Raw genomic sequence first — 18,498 nt, 5'->3', positions numbered from 1 at the left:
AAAATAAAATTATATACAGTAACCTTTCAATTGGTACCATTACTGTCTACATTTTCAAAATTCAAAATTTTGCCACCCATGTGGCACTCTGTTCTTTCATATTTACATTCAGGGTGTTTACCCCCAACCCCTCAACTCCCACGGGAGAAGAACCCCAGACTTGTGATGGCTGCACCGAGTTTGAGTGCGTCCCTCAGCACGTACTCCTGCAGCCGACTATGTGCCAGTCTGCAGCATTCCCCCGCGGACATCCGTGTGCTGGTAGACCATCAAGTTTCGGGCCGACCAAAGAGCGTCTTTGACCGAGTTGATGATCTGCCAGCAGCACCGGGTGTTGGTGTAGGTCCCCAGGAACAGCCCGTAGATCAGAAAGTCCTCTGTTACGCAGCTGCTGGGGATGAACCTCGACACTAATCATTCCATCCTCCTCCACACCTTCTCCGCGAACCCACAGTGTGCAAAGAGGTGGGTCACCGACTCCTCCTCTCTGCAGTCCTCCCGTGGGCAGAGGGGTGTGGAGACGACGTTCCGGGCGTACAGGAGGGATCGGTCTGGGAGGGCCCCTCTCACCGCCAGCCAGGCGAGGTCTTGGTGCCTGTTGGTGAGGTCTGGCGATGAGGCATTTTGCCAAATGAACTGGACTGTCTGCTCAGGGAACCACCCCACTGTCCGTCACGTCCTTTTCCTGCAGTGCCTGCAGGACCTTACATGCTGACCACTGCCTGATGGCCCTGTGGTCAAAGGCGTTGACCTGAAAGAACTTCTCTACGAAGGACAGGTATGGCGGCAACGACCAGCTGACAGGGGTGTTGCGCGGGAAAGGGGTCAGACCCATCCTTCGTAGCCAGGGCGACAGGTAGAACCCAGGCACATAGTGGTACTTGGTGCCCACATACCTGGGATCCACACACAACCTGATGCAGCCACACACGAAGCTGGCCATCAGGGTGAGGGCGACATTGGGGACGTTTTTGCCCCCGTTGTCCAGGGACTTGTGCATGGTGGTCCGTCTGACCCGCTCCATCTTGGATCCCCAGACGAATCTGAAGACGGCTCGGGTGATTTCCGAGCTGAAGGAGCGGGGGACTGGCCACACCTGCACCAAGTACAACAGCCCTGAAGCACCTCACACCTGATGACCAGGTTCTTGCCCGCTATCGATAGGGAGTGCCCTCCCCACAGTCCCAGTTTCTGTTTAACCTTGGCAGTCCGCTCCTGCCAGTTCTTGTTGCACGCCTTGGTCCCGCCGAACCAGATACCCAACACCTTCAGGTGATCAGCCCTGATGGTGAAGGGGACGCTGGATCGGTCGGGCCAGTTGCCGAAGAGCATGGCTTCGCTCTTCGTGCAGTTGACCCTGGCCCCCGATGCCTGCTCGAACTGTTCGCAGATGCTGATCAGCCTGCGAACTGACCTCGGATTGGAGCAGAAGACGGTAATGTCGTCCATGTACAGGGAGGTTTTGACTTGGGTCCCTCCGCTGCCTGGCAGCATCACCCCTCTTATGCCCCCATCCCTCCTAATGGCTTCGGCAAAGGGTTCTATGCAGCACACGAACAAGACAGGGGAGAGAGGGCAGCCCTGCCTGACTCCGGACCTGATGTGGAAGCTGTCTGTTTCCCACCCGTTGACCTGGACTGCGCAACAGATGTCCATGTAGAGCAGTTTGATCCAATTCCGGATTCCCTCCCCAAATCCCATTTTGGAGAGTACATCCGCCATGTACGTGTGCGATATCCTGTCGAAGGCTTTCTCCTGGTCCAAGCTGACCAGGCAGGCGTCCACCCCCCTGTCCTGCACGTAGGCGATGGTGTCCCTCAGCAGCGCGAGGCAGTCTGAGATTTTCCTGCCCGGTACAGCACAGGTTTGGTCCGGGTGGGTCACCTGCTCCAGTGCAGACTTGACCCTGCTGGCGATAGGCTTGGACAGGATTGTGTAGTCCACATTCAGGAGTGAGATGGGCTTCCAATTTCTAATGTCTTCCCTCTCCCTCTCCCCCTTCTGCTTGTAGATGAGGGTGATGATGCCCTTCCTCATGGATTCGGACTTGCTGCCTGCCATGAGCATAACGTTGTACACTTCCAGCAGGTCGGGGCCCATCCGGTTCCACAGAGCTGAATACAACCCGACCGGTAAGCCGTCGCCTCCGGGAGTCCTACCCGACTCAAAGGAATGGACGGAGTCTGTCAGCTCGTCCAGGGTCAGTGGCTGCTCCAGACTCTCCGGCTTGCCGTCGCCTGAGACCTGCATGATAGACGACAGGAAGCTGTGGGAGGCTGTGGAGTCTGTGGCCTTTTGTCCGTACAGACCAACATAGAAGGATCTGCAGATCCTCAGTACGTCTGTCTGCGAGGACGCGACTGAGCCGTCCTCTTCCGTAAGGTTGTGGATCACAGAGCTTCCCCTGTGCACCTTTTGGAAGAAGAATCATGAGCACATCTCGTCCTGCTCCACGGTTTGGACCCTCATGCCAGCCCTTCACCTCCCGCAGTTCCTACCTGACATCCACCTCCCTCGTCTGCAGAAGGAGGAGTTGCTGCAACTCAGTCTGGAGTTTATGCAGTTCGCTCTGCCCCTGCCTTGCTCTCTGGATACCCTTGCGGATGAAGAACCTCTTGATGTTCTCCTTGGGGGCTTCCCACCAGTGAACCGGGGAATCAAAGAAGGCTTTCAAGGTTCTCCAACCTGTGTACTTCTTTAGTTCCTCGATGTTCTCTGGGGTCAGCCAAATTACACAATACTGTGGATCAAATGGCCTGCCCAGCCTTGCACTGCTTATAACATGCAACTAACATTTTAAAAAGCACAATGCACTAGTTCATGTGCTAAAATGGTAAAGACATTACTGTACTTGAGAGCAACAGAAATGCACTTCAGGGAAACAGGCCCTTTGGTCCATGCAGAGCCATTTAAACTGCCTGCTCCCAATGACCTGCACCAAGACCCATAGCCTTTCATATCCCTACCATTCATGTTCCTATCTGATCTTAAATGTTGAAATCACTCGTGCTGGCAACTCGCGTCACTCTCATGACCCTCTGAGGGAAGTTTCCCTCGTGTTCATCTTTCACCTTTAAACTTGAATAGTCCCACCCAACCTTTGTAGCCTTGCATTTACCCTGTCTATACCCCTCATAATTTTGTATTCCTTTATCAAATGTCCTCTAAATCTTCTACATTCCAAGGAATAAAGTCAAAACCTATTCAATATTTCCATGTAACCCAGGTCCTCCAGACCTGGCAACATTCTTGTAAATTTTATCTGTACTCTTTCAATCTTATTTGCATCTTTCCTGCAGGTAGGTGACTAATACTCCAAATTAAGCCTCACCAATGCCTTGTATAACTTAAACAAAACATCCCATCTCCTGTGCTCAACACTGTGCCAAAAGCTTTCTTTATAAAACTGACACCTATGACATCAATTCCAATGAATTATGGACCTGTATTCCCAGATCACTTTATTCTACTGCACTCCTCACTGCCCTACCAGTTGCTGTGAAAGGCCTATCCTGGTTGGTCCTACTGAACTGTAACACCTCACGTTCGTCTGCATTGAAAGATTATAACACAGAGCAGCATATCTCCTAAATAGGATGATCTACTCAAAATCTGCTAAACCTGTTCTTTCTGTTTCCGTCAGTGTATATTCTTCTGCCCCTATTAATGTTTGTTAATAGGGTTTGTTTAATTATTTAGCTTCTCACAGCTGCACCGGCTGTAGTTTTCCGTAGGATGTTGTAAGTTCACACATCTTTCACATCCGCAGATAACAACCAATTTAGGAAAATATCCAAGCAACATGATCAAAAATAAATTTGCTTTCTCGCAGTCTTGGTATTTGATCAACAAGCAAGTACAATTTTATGCTTTACTCAATTTTACTTTATAAACCTGAAATTTGCCATATTTGAATTTTCATTTCTACCAGTAACCAGGGATTGATTGTTAATAACAAAGAACCATCCCTATTAATCAAAACTCAACTATACAAAAATGTATTTTATTTAAGGTTTATCACTTTTACAGAAATACTATTGGGATGTCACTACTAAGAGTTTTTGGTAGGATCTATGCCTTTATTTTCTGCACAGGAATAGTAAGCCTGATCAGGTTCCTCTAAGTGTTCAATATCGCTGTCTGAAATCTCTTGTGGCTTGTCTCGGTGAATCATCTTGTAAACCACCTTTACTGATCCTTGGCGTAAGGGGGAATGACTCAATGGCTTTAATGTTGTTAGTTCATCTTCAGTAATTAATGGTGACACAAGACCATCAAGGCCACCAGAAGGTGACCTCCGTGGTGATCTACGTCTTCTGATTACAAAAGCCCCACCCATGTGTTCCTCTTTTCGAACAGCCTCCACCTGTTTGTGATGAGAACTATTTATGCCAGCACTGATGCCGCTTTGAGCTCTGCGGGATATATCCTTCCCAAGTTCTAGCTCTTCATCTGTGTTTTCATCATCAGCTTCAATAGTACCCTCGTAATTACCGCCCAACTGTGATGCACTCTGGGGACGTTTCTGAGAGGAAGTATCATGTTCACGGTGAGATAATGAGTGACAGAGAAAGCATGGTCTGTCATTTTTTAATTCACTTCTCCCATATCTGGGTCCTTTCCCTTTCTTTAATAAACGTGAGTTCCCAACATCATCGCCAGCATTTGATAAATGCAGGAGTTGTGCAAATGTTGCATAGTCCATAGAAAGGTCTGTGACAGAACGGAAAACCTGTTGGTAATCCAGATATGAAGTATGTCTGACCAGTCTCTCTGATAAAGTTTTGGCCGTTAACAGAGTCTGCTCAGCAATATCTGTCACATCACTGGCAAAAGAAAGTACTTCTTCAGAATATTTAAATGCAAGCTGTGCTTTCTTCTCACTTTCTCTTGCTTTTTGAGCTGTTGTTGCTGCTGTGGTCACTAAATCAACCAATGCCCGAACCAGGCTCTCATCACTTTTGGGTGAGACTGAACTGCAACTAGCAGTTGCCTCAGATTTGCTCCCTGGTGACTCCCTGTGTGGCTTCAGAGACCCTTGGGGTAGTGGCTGAACTTGATTCTTATCCTCCACCTCCATGTCAGGACTAGGAATGAAAACTCCAGCTGATTGAAATTGATGGAATGTGATATTATGATGTGGACCATGGTATTATGATGTAAGCATGATGTAAGAAAATTGTAAAGGATACATTAGGAGCATTTAAAGGCAAGTTTTTTAAAATAGCATAAGCATTTAGTGTTTGACATAATACAGAGAAGTTTGAAAGCTTTCTTGAGGTATTCTGTATGCTGAAGCTTTAGATGCTGCAATACAATAATGTTTTCCACAGTCACTGTTGTGCCTATTCACATTATTGATACTGAATCAGGAGAACTGTGAAGTAGTTCTGGGAACACAATGAAAAAATCTTAAAATTTACGGTAAACTATGAAAGTAGAAATATATCATTCAGCTGTTTCGGCTCATTCTGTACAATTATGGCCGACTGTACAAATTCAATAAATTTGTTTCTGCTTTCTCCCCATATTCCTGAACTATGTTTACCTTGTAAAAATACAATGGTTTGGTCCGGTGGAGAATTTTATAAGTTCAGCCTTTAGTCTGAAAGGGCTTCCTCTATATCCTTAGGCTGTGACCCACTTGTCAAATCCTGAGCTCCATCATTAGCCACATTTTTGGGGTATCTTGTCTGTCCAGTCCAGATTTTATAAGCTTCATTGAGGGTTGCTCTAATTCTATTAAACTTCAGCTATTGTAAATCCAATTGGTCGGATGAAACTTCTCTGCCCTCTCTTCACAACATGTATATCACTCCTCAAATAAGGAGACCAAAGCTCCATAAAATACTCAATGTGTGTTCTCAAGTCCTGTGCAATTGCAATACAACATTGCTGTTTATGTGTTCAATTCTCTCTCTATGAATGTCAATATAACATTTGCCTTCTTAACTGTATGCTGTATCCAATGCTTATTTGAGTGATGGACAAGGACTTTGGGTTCTTGTTGCACCTCTTTTTTTTCTAAATCTTATCACCTCAGATAATTACTTTTCTGTTTTTCAAAGTTCAAAGTAATTATATTATCCATATATATGTTACCATGAGATTAATTTTTACAGACATTTGCAATAGGATAAAGAAATATAATAGCATAAAAAACTACAAAGACTGGCAGCCAATCTACAAAAGAAGACAAACTATGCAAATACAAAAATATAATACTGGGAACATGAGTTGTACAGTGCTTAAAAGTGAATTCATAGGTTGTGGAATAAGTTCACAGATATTCACACTGGTTCATAAGCCTGATGGTCGAAGGGTAATACCTTCCTGAACATGGCGGTGCAGGACCTCCTTCCCGATGGCAGCAGTGAGAAGAGAGCCTGGCCTAGACGTTGGAATTCTTCATGATGAATGCTGTTTTCTTGTGGCAGTGCTCCACGTAGGTGTAGTTGGTCATAGGGAGGGCTTTGCCTGGGTTGTAACCACCACTTCTTGTCAGCTTTTCTGTTCTTGGTCATTGGTGTTTCCACACTAGGCATGGAACCAATCAAGACACTCTTCACCGTGTATTATAGAACTTTGTCAAAAGTTTTAGGTGGCATGTCAAATCTGCACACTTCTAAAAAGGTAAAAGTTCTGTTGTACCTTCTTTGCAATGGCAGATACATGCTGATCTCAGAACAGATTCGCTGATATGATAATACCAAGGAGTTTAAAGTTACTGACCCTTTTCTCCTCTGATCCCCTAATGAGGACTGGCCTATGAACCTCCAGCTACTTCCTCCTATAGTCAATAATCATCTCTTTAGTTTTGCTGTCATCGAGTGAGAGGTTGTCATCTAAATGCATCTGCCATTGAGAACAAGTAGATAAATCCAGTGACTTTTCCCAAAAACTCCCTTCTGGAAAGCACCTAAAGTCAGTTAAAACAAAAAACTTCATATCAACTTATAAGTTTCTTCCCCAGGCAGTAAATCTGATCAACCACTCTTGGTTGATTAGATGAGCTTTATGTGTCATATAAGCATCAAACGTACGTTGAAATAGGTCACTTGCATCAGTCACCAACACAGTCCAGAGATATGCTGGGGGCAGCCCACAAGTTTCACCATGCTTCTAGTGCCAACATAGAGTTGTAACATAAACAGAGTCACCGGAGAAACACTGAAGCTAGTGGATACAGAAATGCTTTATTCAACAAAATAAGACGCTCTTGGAGGAAGTGGCCTCCTGACCTAATATTACATGATATCTTTATACGCTAAGGATCCAAGGTAACAGCGGGACAATTCTATTGTTACAATGTATCTACAATACTTCCTTTGAATTACATATAGTCTTCACGTACCTCCTTCTGCATAACCACTCTCCAGACACCCAAAATGAATGTTAATCAGCATTGTCTGGTTGGCAATCAACTCCACTCTGCTGCTACAGGAAAACAATTGTTCAGGGCTGCATTTTAAATTTAATTTACAATCCATGTTCAGCTCTGAAAATTGGTTGGCTGGTGAAGCAATATTTGTTATATACCCAAACTCCAGAATATGCCCTAACAATAGCATGCCACTACTTACTAACCCTAACTTAGTGTTCGGGTTAGTTGTTTAGAATGTGGGAGGAAAGCAGAACGAGTGGAGGAAACTCACATGGTCACAGAGAGAACGTACAAACTCTTTATAAACAGCAGCAAGAATTGTACACTGGTCACTGGCACTGTGTGTGGGTGCGTGGCCAAGTGGTAAAGGTGTTTGGATAGCGATCTGAAGGTTGTAAGTTCGAGCCCCAGCTGAGGCAGCGTGTTGTTACCTTGAGTAAGTCACTCAGCCACACATTGCTTCAGTCCACCCAGCTGAACTGCTGGGGGTTAACCTATCCTGGGCGTCCTATCCGTGGGGGGGTGGGAGAATCTCGTACACTTACTCACTTCATGCCACAGAAACCGGCATAAGCACCAGCCTGATGAGCCTAAAGGCTCAGGACAGACTTTAACATTGGCACTGTAAAGCAATATGCTAAATGCCACAGTACCATGCCACACATGTGCTCTCAGTTACTGCTGCCATTTAGGGCAGCAATGAAGTTTCTTCCATCTCTGACAGTGCACAGGGCCTCCCTCATCATGTGAGCAACCTCCCCACCACTGTCAGCCAGAACGTATAAACTATAGTACACACCTCAATCAACAGATCAGGTCCTTTCCAACACTTCAATTCCAAACTCTGCAGTGCCGAGGCAGAATCTAAGCAGATCACGACTCTCTTTTGCTTAACTTGTTTGACCTATTGCAAATTAATGATAATGACCATAAATTTTACCGTATAAACAGACAACCCATCTGTCAGCCTTTTCCTCACCTAAAAATTAGACCAGTGGATAAATATCCCAGAGCCCATCAGATTACTAACTGGGTCTTTAGAACCATCTGTCAAGACAGACAAAAAGGAAAAATACTGCTGCTGTGAATGACCAGATACCCTCTCACCACCCACGAGACAACTGAACCTCTTGACCATGTCTGCGTGCTTCTATGCAATGAGTTGCTGCCACATGATTAGCTGATCAGATATTTGCATTAACGAGGTGTACAGGTGTACCTAATAAAGTAAGCTGAAGCTTTGTTCTAGGATGAGTGACTCTCCCATTGATGACAACTTGAAAGCTTGTTCTAAGTGTAAACCCTGGACTCCATTTGAATTCATTGAGTCTATACTTCTAAAGTGGCAGAACTGAAAATGAATCACTACTTCACATGAGAAGACTACTTGGATCCTTGGATAATGGGAAGAAAATGGTGATGGGGCAATGTTACACCCCTTCGTGACTGTATGAGAAAGTGCTATGAAACAAGGAGTGATAGGTAGAGGAGTGGACTGGAAAGCATAGAAATATAGGAAGGCGAGGAGAACCAGGTGGAATCTTACTGATGTTTGTGGAAATTGTGAAAGTTGACCTGCTGTATCTAAAGACCAATGAAATGGAAGGACAACTCTGATCTGGTCTGGTTCAGGAAAGAGCGTGGGATAAGAGCAATAAGAAATAAATGTAACACAAGCAAAGGTTCTGTTCATTCTGTCTTCTGCCATAGTGGGAGGCTCAGATTAATCTGGAATGCACCTTCTGTTTTACACTCTGCTCCACTGGTATTGCCTGTCAATTCAATACCCTGCAACAATGACTGGACTGTTTTGCACTTCTACAATTTACTGCAGTCTTTCTTATCCATACCCCTCATAATTTTATGTATATCAAACATCTTCCCTCTGAACCCCTCCCCTGTGGAATAGACCTAGCTTCTCCGGACTCTCTTCACAACTGAACCACTCCATCACAGGCAATATCCTGGTCATTCTTCTCTGCACCCTGTCCAGCACTACCACACCTTTCCAGATACAGGGCATAACCAGGAATGGACACGATACACCAGCTGTAGTCTGACCAGTGTTTTATAAGTTCTGTCCTCTTGTGTATCTCTTTCCAACGGAGTTCGACCTGTGTTGAGCCTTTTCTATTTCCATTTCATATATTTAGCATGTTTTTATTCTCAAGGGAACTGAGGGTTTGATGAAAATAGAAACTTATGGCAGGGGTATAAAGGATGCAGGAGGAGGCTACTTAAACTAGCAATTATAAGGCAAACAAGAGGCATGAAATCGCGCAAGCAATCAAGGTTATGGAAAATCCAAACATTGTTTTGTAGCCAAATTTTGCTCAACCTCTGCAGGGAATCGGCAAGGTCCATAGGATCTTAAATTATACTAAAGATAATACCAAACAAATAAAAAAACTCATCAATAAATATTCATAAAATTAATATCTTTTATCAAATTACAATAGTGTTTCAGCCATCAACCGATGAAGACTTCATACACTGTTACCTCAAAACTTGACTATTTCAACACTGCATTCAACTTCTTCCTGTCATAAACTCAAACATCCTACACTCTGCTACCCCTGCCTGTGCTCACACCACTTTATGTCTATTCAGCACCCTTGTTCTTGTTGATCTACATTGTACACTGTTGGTTAAAATTTTTAACATTGCTTTCAAATTGCACAGTGGTTTTACTCTTCAATCACTGTAACCTCTACAAGTTGTGCAGCGCTCCAAGGCCACTGCCTCACAGCGAGTACGACTCAGTTTCAATCCTTCTAGGCATTTTTGTGTGGAGTTTGCATGTTCTCCCTGTCACCACATGATTTCCCCCCCATATCACAAATACATCAAAATAGGAATCATGTGTATTATCACTGACATGTGTCATGGAACTTCGTTGTTTTGCAGCAGCAGTACAGAAAATTTACTGTAAGTTGCAATAAACAATACATACGTATATATAGATAGATATATCATTAAGGACCCTCACCACATCATCTTGATGCACCACCTTTTGCAGATGTTCTCACTGTTGGTGAGGCTAGTGCCCTGATGGAGCGGGCTGAGTTTACACCCCTATGCAGCATATTTTGACCCTGTGCACTGGAGACTCCACACCATTTTGGTGATGCAACCAGTCAGAATGCATCTATAGAAATGTGCAAGAGTCTTGTCAGTGGATTTACATGTAACACCAAGATTGAAGGTGTAGTAGACAGTAAGGAAGGCTATCAAACCTTGCAATGTGACCTGGATTAGCTGGAAAAATGAGCTTGAAAAATGGCAGACAGAATTTAATGCAGACAAGTAATGTAATCGGTGTTGCACTCTGAACATTGAACATTGGGGGAACAAACTAGAGTAGGGCATACAGTGAATGGTAGAGCAGAAGGTTCTGGGAATATAAGGGTGAATTTCATTCAGAGGATGATGAAAATGTGGACAGAGCTGCCAGAGGAAGTGGTGGATGTGGGTTTGATTTCAACGTTTAAGAGAAGTTTGATTAATACATGGATAGGAGGAGCATTGAAGGCTAAGGTCCATGTGCAGGTCAATGGGACTAGACAGAATAATTGTGTAGCATGGACTAGATGGACTGAAGGGCCTGTTTCTCTGTTGTAGTGCTCTATGAAGCATATCAACTCAAGCCTGAGAAGCAACTTTGACCCATTCTAATTTCCCTACCTGAGCAACAGATGTCTCTCATTGACTTTTCACTCAACTCTGGAATATTTGGGCAGCAAAGATTCTCCTTATCAACTATTGCTCAGCAATCAATATCATCAGCCACTCAAAACTAATCAATAAGCTTCAAGGCCTTGGCCTCAATAACTCCTTGTGCAATTGGATCCTCAATTTCCTCACTTGCAGACCCCAGTCAGTTTGGATTGACAACATCTCCATCAACACAGGTGACCACAAGGCTGTGGGCTTATCCCCCTGATCTGTCGCTTTAAACTTATGACTGTGTGGCTAAGCACAGCTCCAATACCATATTCAAGTTTGCTGATGACACCACTGTCGTTGGCCAAATCAAAGGTGGTGACAAATCGGCATATTGGGAGGAGATTGGAAATCTGGCTGAGTGGTGCCACAGCAACAACATCACCAAGACCAAGGAGTTGATTGTTGACTTCAGGAGGAGGAAACCAGAGGATCTGGGCTGAAGTGGGTCAGCAACTTTAAATTCTTCAGTGTTATCATTTAAGAGGACTTGCCCTGGACCCAGCAGATAAGTGCAATTATGAAGTAGGCACAGCAGTACCTCTACAAAAAAGTAATGGATATGGCCCAGACCATCATGGTTAAAGCCCTCCCAACCATTGAATATACCAACATGAAGCATTGTTGCAGGAAAGCAGCATCCATCATCAGGGACCCCCACCACGGAGGCCATGCTCTCTTCTCGCTGCTGGCATCAGGAAAAAGGTACAGGAGCCTCAGGACTACTTGCCCCCATCATCCAAAAGTTCCCACAAGCTGTGGACTCACTTTCAAGGACTCTTCACCTCATGTTCTTGATATTTACTGCTTATTTATTATTATTTTTTTCTTTTTGTATTGGCACAGGCTTTTCCACAGTGTTTGAACACCCAAGTTGGTGCAGTCTTTCATTGATTCTATTATGGTTATTATTCTATTATAGATTTGAGTATGCCCACAAGAAAGTAAATCACTAGGTTGTTTATGGTGGTATATATGTTCTTTCATAATAAATTTACTTGGAACTTTTGACTACGACCCTTTGGTGACATACCAAATCTCCTGAGACTCCATAGTAAATGTAGCTGCTGTTGTGCCTTCTTTGTGATTGCACCAATATGTTGGGTCCAGGATAGATCCTCTCCTTACGTGTGGATTATTAGGGAATTGTCCACTGTGAATTGCCTTGTGTCCCGGTGATAGGTGGAACCTGTGGGAAGTTGATGGAAATATGGGGCGAATAAAATGGGATTCGTAAACACAAAATACTCCAGAAGCTGGGTGAAAGCAACACGCTGGAGGAACTCAGCAGGTCGGGCAGCATGGGATTCGTCTTTGGTCGACTTAGAGGGCTGTATGGTCTGTTGCTACGCTTCATAATCTGGTGTTTGAAGCAAGAGGGTAATCAGGGAGATAGGACAACCCATTAGGGAACTACAGGCCCCATTCAGGAGAGACTGCAGAGGTAAGAATCTGGAGCAACAGACAGGAAGTAGGAGGAACTCCGTGAGTCAAGTAATATCCTGGGAGGGAGATGAACACTTAAAAGTAGAGGGGTGAAAGCCAGTATGGAGGGATGGTAAGCGATAGATGAACCCAGCTGAGGACGCTCAGACCCGGTTCCACCAGGTTCAGCAGGTCGCCCGTCAATCAACGGCGGCTCGGTTGTGACGTTTCCTTCCGCGGGTGCGCGGACGGGGCGGGAGCAGAAAGTGGCGTCATTTCCGCCAGCTGGTTTCCGGGAGACTGGTGGCGTTAGGCAAGAGCAGGACTGCTGAGGGTTCGTCATGGGTTACAGTGGTCTAACGGTGCCCATCATCGTTCTCACCGTATTCTGGGGGGTCGTGGGCGGCATTGTGCCGTGGTTTATCCCGAAAGGACCGAATAGAGGGTAAGGCATGCGGAGAGTTGGTGGTGGTGGGGAAGAGGTGCGGTGGGAGAGCTGGGCTTGAGGACGGGACATCTCAAATGCCTTTCACTCGGGGTTGAATCTGCGTCACAGAACAACCAGCCTCCCGAGTTGTAACCTCTCGAACAGACGCTGTGAGGACACGGGAAGGAGGGAGACCCCGTGTGGGGGGAACGGGATGGGGTGTATTCGCCGAGTGCGAGCGAGGAGGGAGACGACTTGTAGGGAACGGTGAGAAATTTGACGCGCGGGAGAGGCAGAAGTAATTCGCCGCAGTGTCTTAGTATGAGCACTGGGATAGATAGTGGGAGGGAAAAGAGCAAGGATAGAATTGTTAGAGCGTGAAATGTGGGAATGAGGACAAAAAATGAAGGAGCCTTTTCTTAGTGGGCACAGTTTGGAAAAGTAGTGTAGAACGTATTTATGGAATCAAAATCAGGTTTATTATCACCGGCATGTGACATGAAATTTGTTAACTTAGCAGCAGCAGTACAATGCAATGCGTAATATAGAAAATACACAATATGATAATAAATCATTTACCGTATACGTATATTGAACAGATTAAACACTGTGCAAAAAATGAATACTATGCAATAAAAAAGTGAGGTAGTGTCCAAGGGTTCAATGTCCATTTAGGAATCGGATGGCAGAGGGGAAGAAGCTGTTCCTGTGGGGGGAAGTAACCTTAACTCGACTTTGAAACTAGTTGTATCAGTGTTTGTTGTGTTTAAACGATGCATTGCAGGTTGTAGACAGATAATGAAAAACAGTGCAGTAAGTGGGGCTGATTTTGGCAAATTATGATTTCGACAATATCGTTAGCACTTTGTGTGAACCCCTTGTGAATTACAAGGCTAACACGTCACTGCATATTTTTCAGTTAAGTAGCATTGATATAAAAAAGCTTGAACAGTAACACAACTAATATTTCTGAAATAAAATCGATTTAAAAATATCATGGGGATAGGGAAATATTGTATTATTTGTCTCTCAATATAATGTAACCAGCAAACTGATTTATCAAAATAGAAATGTTTAAAGCTTTGTGTGACATTTTGTTCATTGGGAACTTTGACAGAGAAAAGGTTTTTGATGCATTAAAACCTTCTTTCTTCCACAGTGTCATTAATACTATGCTGGTGACCAGTGCTGTTTGTTGCTACCTTTTGTAAGTATAAACAATATTTCTGTTGAAGGATGTTTCAAGGACATTGTGAACTGATGTTATTTCTATAAAACTCTCAATATCTGGATGTTAAAGGCATGGCCAACATTTATTGTCCGCCCCTCATTGCCCTTGAGAAGATGGAGATGTTGAGTTGCTGCAGTCTTCCTCATCCAGATACTCACAGTGCCAAGTAGTGAGCTTCAGGTTTTGGACCCTTTGAAGGGCTGACAAACATATTTCCAGCAGAATGTTCTGCATCTAGCCACACACCATGGAAATGGACCCTTTGGGCTATCATTTGCATATATGCTGGCCATCAAGTACATGTAACCCCCTGGGTTGCCTCAGGCTCGCTCAGCTCGTTCTTGTCTAGGGGGAGCAGCCTTCGGCCCGGCCAAACTGGGTAATCAGCTGGTGTGTATGCTGTGTGATGTCCCCGCCTCTCCCAAAAACAGACAGTACACCATAAACGATTAAATGAGTACAATTTATAAAGGTTACTATAACTAAGTGATTAATAACGATACAGTATATATGAAGAGAAAAAATAACGAAAAGGCGCCAAACTTATCAAAGTCCAAACCACTTCGTGCACAACCGTTGGAGCTCAATTACTGAAGTCTTCTGGCCACCATTCGATCCCCTTCGAACTCCTCGACTTGCAGCTCAGGACCCACCGAGTGGTCAACCAAGCACATCTAGCTTCATCCCCCCTTCTCGGAGTACCTCCTGGCCTCGGACCCCCGCTTTGGGTCCGATCCTCGCCCAGCTTACAACATTGCGTCCTCTCTCTCAACCCCCTCGCGCCGATCTGCCCAAAAGCCCGTCAACAAAAGCTTACAGACTCAGAAGAAAGAACATTAATCCTCATTTGGTTTACAAAGGAATACAATTCTCGTTATCAGTAAATCTTAACCCAAACAAGCTTCCAGCACTCTCTTGCAACAAAGGAGCATTCCTGCTAGTTAACAGTAACAAAGAAAAAAGAAGAAACCCCCTTTACATACAACACCCTTGTTAATCTCATTTATTATATCTTGGTCTGTCATCATTTATCCTTGGCTGATTCAGGTCTAGATACTTTTAAACTGATGTAAGAATACCTTCACCATCCTCTCAGTGGGTTCTTGATTCCTTCAGATCCCCTCCAAATCCCTTCACACAGCCATAGACCTGTGCTGTTTAGTTTTTGATGCCCTTATTATGGAGAAAAGTTTCCTGTTGTCTACAGTATGTTCCTCATTTTTTTCATTTACCTCGTAGCAGATACCTACTCTGCTCTAAGGAAAATAAATCCAGTCTATTCATTCCTTTATAACGAAAACATTCCATCCCAAGAAATAGCCAGGCAAATCTCAGCATTTTCTCCAGTGTAGTCTCTATAATGTGATCAGGGCAATACTCCAATTCTGGTTGATCTGTTTTCTGATGCTGTTCCTAACCTCTCCCCTCTTAACTACTAAAGCCCACCTAATAAAGGCAAGTATTGCATATGCATTCATCAGCTGAATAACTGGTGCTGCATGTTCAGAGATCATTAGGCTTTTACATTAAACAGGTTGCTCATTTGCTCAATACTTCCTGCAGCCATACCATTTATTGTGTACCTCCTATCCTTATTAATTGTATTGAATGTATCAAATCATACTTATTAGGATTAAATTCCACCTAATCAATATTGTTCTGCAGCCTAAGACCATCTTCCTTCCTGTCAGCTTATCCAAATCATTAATGTACAAGGCATTGATCCTTCTGGTACAGCACTAGTTTTGTTTCAAATATCAGCCATCCTCTCTGGAAAAAAATTGTCCCCTAGAGAACCTTTTAAGTCTTTTCCCTAACTCTAGACTCCAGTTCTTGGAAAAGACTGTATCCATCCACCCTGTCTACCTCATGATTTTGTATCTGCAGAAGGCCACCCCTCAACCACCCTATGCTTCAGATAAAAAGGGTCTAAGCTGCTTAAAACACAGGCCCTCTGACCCTGGTGACATCTTTTCTGTACCCTCTCTAGCTTAGTGGCATCTTTGTTAGAGGTGCACAATAACAGGCAAGTGGAAGGTACATCATACTCCTGCCTTCTGCATTATAGATTATGGAAAAGCTTTAGGATGTCAGGAGTGAGTCACTTGCCACTGGTATTCAGCTTGAGTTTGTTGCCAGTGATGACCCACAGGATATAGATGGTGGAAGATTGAGTGTGGATAATTCCATTGGATGACAAGAGTATGTGATTAGATACGGTTTGTCACCATCACTTTTGTCACTACTGTTTACGTAGAATTCTGTGATGTCAAGATCTTAAGTGTGAATCATTTACTGAGCAGCTGTGAATGAGAATTTGTATATTATACCTACTTTAAGCAATTACACCTCTTTTTGATCTGATGATTGAAGATCCTTGTGCCAACAATCTTGTCATGATGATTATTTGAAATGTTATGCCTTCATCTCATCTTATCTTGGTTTGTTCAGAGGTATGCTTCGACTCTAGAGTTGCTTTCCCCTTAATGCCTGCAGTGGTTGTTAATAGTATCATTCCTATGCCACTCAGTCACTCTCACATGGGAGGAGTTCACATGCTGTACAAGCTTGGTTATCAATAAAGCTCACTTGAATATCCTAAATGCTGGCATCCGGGTATGCTCTGTACTGTCTCTCAATAGCGAACACAACATGGTGTTAGAAGTGATTGTCGCTAAAGACCATGTGAGATCTCCAACAAGAAAGAATTTACAGTAAGACTGTCTGTATCTATGGAAAAAATCCAGAGACTTAACAACCTAAACTGTCTATGCTAGTTTGCTAATTGTATGCTCTATAAAGCATGAGCTGAGAAAGGGCTAGGGTTGCTAGGCAACCAAAAGTTAAAATCTGTGGGCCACTAGCCTGGGGAAGTGCACAGAGACACAAACACAGCCAAGAAGTCAGTCTAACTCAGAGAGAAAAGAAGACTTCTGTAGTCCAAATGAATAAAGTAATAAATAAACAAACAAGAAAATAGAGCAAATACCTGCAGTACGCACATCTACTTACCTAATAAAACCCCCTGAGGCATTTGATTCCTCTAAACCAGGGGACTTGGAGCAATGGCTCAGATGCTTTGAGAGAATTAGCTCTGTCAGCTTATCGCTCTAAACCTCTTAGGAATGGTGACGGTCCTGCAGAGCTGTCATTGGGCCGGAGACTGAGAACAAGCCTGGCTGCACTTTCTTCCCTTCTCATTTACTGGACTTGGACAAATTGAGAAAGTTTGAGATAACACCTTGAGAAAATGAAGAGCAAGCATGAACTCAGACACAGCAAAATCTTTGTAGCTGTGGTGAAGCTGTTTGGGTTTCAGACCTATTTACCAAAGGAACAATAGTCTGGCAGCTTGCACCATGATCGTTTGTAATGAGAACATCACAAGCTGAAATCAGGCAGAACAGGCATGCGCTCATGTACCTTTAAAGTAGTGGTCACCAACCTTTTTAAGCCCAAGATCCCCTACCTTGGCCATAGTCAAAGGCGAGATTGATCCCCAGAGCGATTAGTTACACGCATGCGCACCAAGGCAGAAGAGACCGGAAGTAAAACCCCGCAACCAAGAAGTAGAAATATTGTGTAAACACATTTGTATAAGCACCAGGGGTACCCACCCTTTTCTGCACTGCGGACCGATTTAATATTGACAATATTCTTGCCGACCAGCCGGCGGGGTGTTAAACACGACCAGAGTATAGCGATACTCGAAGCAGGTTCCTTATGCCCAGTCTATTCCGCAATGTAGTTTTAGCGGCTCTCGGCACTTAGCTTCTGTTCCGCTTGCCTACATTTTTTTTCCGCTCGAAAAACTCAGCGGGTTTGTCTTTAAGTGCAGAGTGCTTGGACTCAGGGTCCCGAAGCAGTTTTGAGGGCTTCTTTGCCTCATTAGGCAACCTCCGTTCGCCTGCCGCCAGACGCCTTGGCCAGGTGCGGCTGGCCATGGGTGGGGTGAGAAGACAAGGTCAGGGCCGCAAGTCCCTGTGCCGGAGCCACGGTGGTTCCAGTCCGGAGAGAGCTACCAAGCAAGGAGTGTGACAGGGCACCCGCCCACCCCCCTTGTAGGGTCAAAAGTTTGTTTCAGTAGATCACAACGCAGTAGCTGCTCTGATACTTGCAGAACCCTGAACTGGAATTAGATCGTCTGCGAATATTTTAGCATGAACATGCGGTGTAGTGAACAGTTTTAGAGGCGGTGCCCATCTGTCCGCACTCTGGGCCGGTAGCAACAGCACTTCCCGCCGGCCGCGTTCCGGGCCAGTAGCATTGGCGGTTCTCGCCGACTGCCCGAGGCGAACCAGTGATCCC

The 18,498-nt window shown here is 44.5% G+C and overlaps 1 protein-coding gene across 1 annotated transcript in view; it reads left to right on the top strand.

Annotated features, from left to right (window-relative positions):
- The first annotated feature begins 12,799 nt into the window (after positions 1-12,799).
- Positions 12,800-18,498, top strand: part of atp6v0e1 (ATPase H+ transporting V0 subunit e1) — a 59,496-nt gene continuing 53,797 nt past the window's right edge. Inside the window, exons 1-2 of the mRNA XM_059990167.1 lie at positions 12,800-12,977; positions 14,119-14,166. Coding sequence (XP_059846150.1) covers positions 12,874-12,977; positions 14,119-14,166 — 152 coding nt within the window. The 5' untranslated portion in view covers positions 12,800-12,873. The remainder of the gene's footprint in view (positions 12,978-14,118; positions 14,167-18,498) is intronic.

This window comes from Hypanus sabinus, chromosome 15 (assembly GCF_030144855.1).
Source record: "Hypanus sabinus isolate sHypSab1 chromosome 15, sHypSab1.hap1, whole genome shotgun sequence".
In the NCBI taxonomy this organism is placed as follows: domain Eukaryota; kingdom Metazoa; phylum Chordata; class Chondrichthyes; order Myliobatiformes; family Dasyatidae; genus Hypanus; species Hypanus sabinus.
The sequence above is the reverse complement of the archived record's forward strand: the minus strand, read 5'-3'. Positions and strand labels throughout refer to the sequence as shown.